At 58.2% G+C, this 6016-nt stretch overlaps 1 protein-coding gene across 1 annotated transcript; it reads right to left on the bottom strand.

Annotated features, from left to right (window-relative positions):
• Nucleotides 1-285: 285 nt before the first annotated feature.
• On the bottom strand, nucleotides 286-5065 carry SIX2 (SIX homeobox 2). The gene is made up of 2 exons (XM_038133296.1): nucleotides 4044-5065; nucleotides 286-1498 (listed from the first exon to the last, which is right to left on the bottom strand). The coding sequence occupies exons 1-2, from the start codon at nucleotides 4601-4603 to the stop codon at nucleotides 1195-1197; spliced, it is 864 nt and encodes a 287-aa protein (XP_037989224.1). The 5' UTR covers nucleotides 4604-5065; the 3' UTR covers nucleotides 286-1194.
• Nucleotides 5066-6016: the final 951 nt, after the last annotated feature.

Below are 6016 nucleotides of genomic sequence, written 5' to 3'. Positions count from 1 at the left end.
GTGGGCGACCTCTCCGCTTCCCTCGGGGCCCGCACGGCCAGTCCTTCCCCGTGCCCTTGGCTCTCCGCTCCCGCAGGGCGGCTTCAGCTGCCCGCGGCGTCCAGCGCTTCCCGGGACCGGGCCGGCAAGGGTCCCGACGTGCTCGGGCCAAACCGGGCAGGGTGGCGGGGCTCAGGCCACCCGACCTCGCCTTCCCCGGCGTCCCCACCAGGACGCCCGCTCTGCTCCGTTCAGGACTGAGCCTGAAAACACCCCGCGGGTGAGTGAAGCAGCCATACGCCGAGCTAGATTTCTAAATTTTATTATAAAATAAAAGCAGAAATATTTTCCAAAGAATGTATTCACATAATATAAACAATAAACAAAACTAAGGTGAGTGACTTGCGGTTGATACTGTCGTTAAGGTCTAAGGTTGAGCAGCAATTCCTGTTTTCTTTTCAATGCCCGCTCCAGCCCGAGTTGCACACCGAGGGGAAAATCCACCTCTGCCTTCCATCGGGCCGGAGCCGGGCGGTCATTTCCTTTCCCACCCAGCAAATGGCGAAAGCACCACATGGACAAGGCCAAAGAAGCTGTCTCTCTGCATAGCATCAGCTACAAGAAGGTTACAGAGTCTGCCTAGAGCGCGTGTTGCTGCTATATCTTGACTACGACTTTTGTATTCTTAGTTGAAATTGTACATCGTACACCTGCCACGGATACATAACTACAATAGAATAACGGGAGCGATGTGTAACTTTCAAACAGGCATGGCAAGAGCAGCCTTGCGTTCCCCTTTCTTCCCCACCCCCCCAAAAAATAAAAATATTACGATGTGCCTCTTCCCACACAGACCGGCCCGATCGAGTGACAACACTGAGAGATTCGTGAAGTTAAGGCTGGAATGAGCTGCTACACCGATCAGCCTTACAGCCTGCCGTGAAAATCACGGCTCCTGTCCAACAGTCTTTACACGCCTGAAAACTCCTGTAAGCAACCCTTAAGGCTTTTCACAATGCCAGCTACCCACAGCGGAGTCCACTACCTTGCAAACCTGCAGCCAGCCTGCTGCCAAAGGGCACAACACTTCCACTAAGGTGTTTTTCATTGCATTCAAAGTCCCTGGTAAGATTAGGGAAAAAAAAAAAAAAAAAAGAAAAAAAGAAAAATTGAGGAAAAGAGGGCTGGCGCGAAGGAGTGAGCGTGTGCGCGGTTTTAAGAGCCCAGATCGACCAAGTTAGATGACATGGGGTTGAGAATGGAGTCCTGCAAGCTGTGGTGGTGCATGGGGTCGGCGCTGGGCACGGGGATGGCGCTGGGGCCCTGGGGATGGCCCAGGCCGTGCAGGGGCTGCAGCCCGGGGTTGGAGCTGAGCAGCAGCGCGGGGCTGGAGGAGGTGTGATCCGGGGTCCCTGACGGCGTCTTCTCGTCCTCTGAGCTCCCCAAAACTGTCTTATTCCCGTTCATTGACGCCGAGAGCGGGTTGTGGCTGTTGGAGTTGGAATTCTCGTTGTTTTCCCTATAGGAAACACAAAAGAGGGAGGGAAATCACCATGTGGCCGCCGCTCCGGGGTGCGCACCGCGGGAGCGGGGGCGGCGGGGAGCTGGCTCCGGGTAGCAGGGAGCGGAGGGGAGTGCAAAACCTGTAGGTTGAAAAACTCTGCCAAGCTCCAAGGCCTCTTCATCTGGCACTTAGGTCTAAGGTCCGCTGAGCTCGTAAACAGTCTCCCACCAGCCCAGCGGAAAGTGTCACTTTGCCAAACCGTAATTTTCTGCGTCCAAAGAGTTTGCACAGCGTGAGCAGGGGCGCGGAAGGGAAGGGAGGAAGACTTTATTTAAAAAAAAAAAAAAAAAAAAAAAGAAAGACTTTTTGACTTTAAAACTGTTCTAGGAGCTGAAGAGATGTTCAGCCATGATTTCTCCTGAGAAGGCCAAGCCCGGCGAGCTGCAGGCAGGATGGCTCCGTGCAGCAGAACACCCCCCCGGGTTCACATCAGGAGGGAAAGTCTTTTGCTTGAGTAACTGGACATGTTTTTTTCCCCTTCGCCCTGAGCTTCAAGCTCAAAACATAGCCCAATATGGACGATAAGGAAAGCGAACAGAGTTAACCCACTGCGTTCCCCGGCCCTCTCGGGAAGTGCTCCGCACGCCCCCCGCTGCTCCTCCGTCCCCTCCTGGAGCGGCGTGGGCGCAGCCAGGATGGCCCTCTCACGGCTCCGCGGCGGGGGCAGCCGGCACCACCGCTGCGCCGGCCGACAAAGGCTCGGAAAGGCAGGACACACTTTCGAAATTCATCACCGGGTGAATACCAAGAAATCGCTGGAGGCGGGCCAAGCCCTTGCAGATATATCTATATATTTATATATCTATATATGGGGTGTTTTTTTCGGTAATGTGAGTGACAAGAAGGGGTCGGGGTTGCCGTCTAGGCAAGGCTTACGCGGCCTGCATAGCTCTCGTAGAAATACTTTAGACACCGTTCTGCCTGAACTACTGAAGGCAGTGCAAGCCTATTTAAAAGCTTCTGCGGAAGTTTTGTAACACACTATCTGGCAGAGGGGCCCTATCCTGCAGGATTTGGTCGAGAGAAGTTAAGCTATTGCACTGACGGGTTTTCCTCACTAAGGGCTGCATGATGTGGCTGGAGACACTTAGTGCCAAAAAAATAAAAATAGACAAGAAAGCTCTGTTTGAACAGGTTTCCCTGAGTGGATGGCAATCCCATGAACGGTCTGTTTTCCAACGCCTGGAGTGTAATATTAGGTTGAGTGTATTTTTCAATGTCAAAAATATTATTTGTCTCTGGAGACCTTTAAAATTTGATTCCTCAGGAAAAAAAAAAAAAAAGGAATGGAATAAGTGTAACCTTCATTTCCTTTGGATATTTGAAGGTGAGTTCCTGCTATCAGCAATAAAAAGGATCTCTAACATCTCGTAAAACCAACACTTGTGAGGATTTGAAGGAAAATTAGAGAGCTAGCGCAGTTTCGGGAAATGAATAGAGCAAATCTGTGCCCGAATATGCCGGGCTGCACAGCAGCGCGGCCGCGGCGCTGCCCGTTTCCAAAACATGGTTGGCAGAAACCAAAGATAGAAAGAGTTCTCTCGGAGGCACGGATGTACAGGATTCTGACCCGCTAATTACCCGCGCAGATCATGCGATTGCCTGTACGGACCGGGCAGTTCACTGAGCTAGTGAACGCAGGTTTTTGCTTCTTCGAACCGTCTTCCTAAGGCACAGGGACTGCTGAAGGAAAAACCATCCCGAACAGCCAGGGATGCAGCCTCTTCCCGGCGGTTAATGGTCCCTTCACTCCACTTAACGTGAAAAACACAGATGCAGAATCATATTCGGCCTAAGAACACACACCTATTGACGTGCGTTCATGAGCACCTTGCTGGGCAGCGAATAAGAACTGCAAGGTCATGAGCGAGGCAGGAAGTTGCTCCACTCAGTCCTTGTCCAGGTCTCCTGCCGCAGGCCAGGAGACCAGGACAGAGGACATACTTGCTACCAACGTTCAAACCCACGCGTTGCCGGCTGCCCCCCGGCCGCCCCTGTCTGCCCCGGGGTAACCCTCACGGACACGCTCTGAGCTGAGCGGGGCGCGGAGCCCTTGGGCCCCGCCGCCGGCCTCTCCCGACGGGCCGCGGACCCGCACGGGCACCTCCGGCCGCGGCTCCTGGCTGGGCTCCACGCCGGGCTGCGGCGGAGAGGAGGCGGCAGCGCTGCTTAACCGGGACTCGCCGCAGGCCGTGTGAAGCGTCCCCGGCCGCCCCGTCCCCGTCCCTCTGCCCCGAGGCCGCCGCGCCGGCTGTGCGGGGAGCGGGGCTTCGGCGGGGAACGGGTCTCGGCCGCCTCTCCCGGGGCTGCTTTTGGTGCACAGACGCCTTCACAGGGCGCCCAGCTCGCTGGCCTCTGGCTCTCTGGGCGCCCCCGAGGCGGAGAGCCCCCGTCCCCTCACGGCGCGCCTTCCGCAGCCTGGGCCGGGGCAGATAGAGAGAATCGGGGCGAGCACCGGGGTCGGGGAGCCGCGGGCGCGGGAAGCCGTGGGAAGCCGTACCTTTCCTTGGCCTCGGCGGCGCGGTCCCGCTGCCGGCGGTTCTTGAACCAGTTGCTGACCTGGGTGGTGGTGAGGCCGGTGGCCTCGGCCAGCTCCCGCTTCTCGCGGGGGGACGGGTAGGGGTTGTGGGCGTACCACTCTCGCAGGACGCTGCGACTCTTCTCCTTGAAGCAGTAGCTGGTCTCCTCGCCGTCCCAGATGGAGCGGGGCAGCGGGAACTTGCGGCGCACCCGGTACTTGCCCACCGCCCCTAGGGGTCGCCCCCGCAGCTTCTCCGCCTCGATGTAGTGCGCCTTCAGCCAGAGCTGCTGCAGCTTGGGGTGGTTGTGCGCCGAGAACTGGTGGCTCTCCAGGATCTTGTAGAGCTCGCGGAAGTTGCCCCGGTGGAAGGCCACCACCGCCTTGGCCTTCAGGACGCTCTCGTTCTTGTGGAGGTGCTCGCAGGCAGGGAGGGACCAGAGGAACCGCCCCAGCCGCTCGATGTTGCCGCCTTGCTGGAGCACCTCGCAGACGCAGGCCACTTGCTCTTGGGTGAAGCCAAAAGTCGGGAGCATCGACATGGTGAGCCCTGCCGCGCCGCGCGCCCTACGGCCGCATAGAGGGGAGCGGCGCGGGGCGGCGGGCAGCGCCCGGCATGCGGGGCCGGCCCCGGGGCGGCGGCGCCCGGCGGGGCCCGCTTGGGCGTCACGGCCGGGCGCGGGGGGCCGCGGCCATCGGCGGCGCCCGGCCCCGGGGCGGTAGCGGGAGCCGGGGAAAAAATGCGAAGAGCGACGAAAAGAAGTCTCGAGAGCCCGAGCGCGGGCGGCTTTTCCCCCCGGCCGCCGCCTCCTTTTTGTAAGTCCAAGTTGCGAGAGTAACTTCGTGCCTCTTTTGTCTCCTATCTGCAGCGCTCGCAGCGGCCGCGGCTCTCACACCCCCACCCCCCTCGGCCGCCGGTTTGGGATCTCCCTGCTTCCCCCCCACCCCCCACAGCCAGATCCCACATAATATAGTGGTAAAGCCCTGCTCACTCGCTCCTCTCTCCCTCTCGGAGTTTTCCCCCCTTTCTTTCTCTCTCTCCTTTTTTTTTTTTTTTTTTTTTTTTTTTTAATAATATTATTCTAAGCTGGCATGAAAAGTGATTATCCGCGCTGTGATTGGTCCGGTTATCTGACCCGGGGACTGCCAGGAGAAGACAATAGTTTTAGTCAAATTATTTGCCATGGTGACGCTGTCAATCAGGGGTAACCCGATCTGTTTTGAGGTGGCTCCCCGGCTGGGCTGACAGATTGCTCAGATCCACTCAGAGGCGGCCCTGAGAGCTGAGATATTAGCTAGCGAGGGAGAAATTTCCGTCGTGATTGACGCTGCAGGCGCCCGTCGGGGGAGAGGGGGAGCGCGGAGCCCGGGCCCCTGCTCCTCGCCGCAGGGCACTGCGGCGCGGCGGGACGGAGCCGCTGTCTCGGCCGGGCCCCGCCGTCCCGTCTGGATCCCGCAGCCCCATCCCGTCCCCGCCGCTCCGGACGGACGGCGGGCTCTGCCGTCCCCGGCAGCCGCGGCTGCGGTGGGAGGAAAAGCTCGTCTCCGGCCCTTGCAGAAAAATTTCTTTCTAAAAGCGTTCCCTTATAGCCCCTCTCCCCAGCGCCCAGTAACCACTGTTGGAGAATTTTATAAGGAAGGGGCCTCTCATGTACAATGCAGACCCTGTTCGTGACCTGGGATCCCATTACACGCTTCTCGTACCTGCCCGGGAGCGAGAAGAAGGCACGGTGATACGGGGTCGGAGAGGGATTGCCCCTCCATGAATCGCCGGCCGTGCCCCACCGCGCTGCAGCGTGAAGGGCGCTGGCAATTTTGATCACTGGACGCCAGACATTTACTTATGCTCGATTTCCAGAGCGTGTCGGGGTGTTTCATCCAGGAGAGGAACACGTGTAAAAGTGTAAAAGTCAGAATCACTTCGCTTGATTAAACGGACCCTTATCACCCACGCG

The sequence above is a fragment of the Motacilla alba genome, chromosome 3, assembly GCF_015832195.1.
Source record: "Motacilla alba alba isolate MOTALB_02 chromosome 3, Motacilla_alba_V1.0_pri, whole genome shotgun sequence".
NCBI lineage: Eukaryota > Metazoa > Chordata > Aves > Passeriformes > Motacillidae > Motacilla > Motacilla alba.
Note: the sequence above shows the minus strand (reverse complement) of the source record. Positions and strands in the feature narration are given on the sequence as shown.

What these genes read in the sequence shown, in the direction of transcription:
- SIX2 (XM_038133296.1), bottom strand. Translation starts at nt 4,603, where the DNA reads ATGTCGATGCTCCCGACTTTTGGCTTCACCCAAGAGCAAGTGGCCTGC. An exon ending in GCCGCCGAGGCCAAGGAAAG is followed by an intron (nt 1,499 to 4,043) that starts GTACGGCTTCCC and finishes TGTTTCCTATAG; the next exon opens with GGAAAACAACGAGAATTCCA.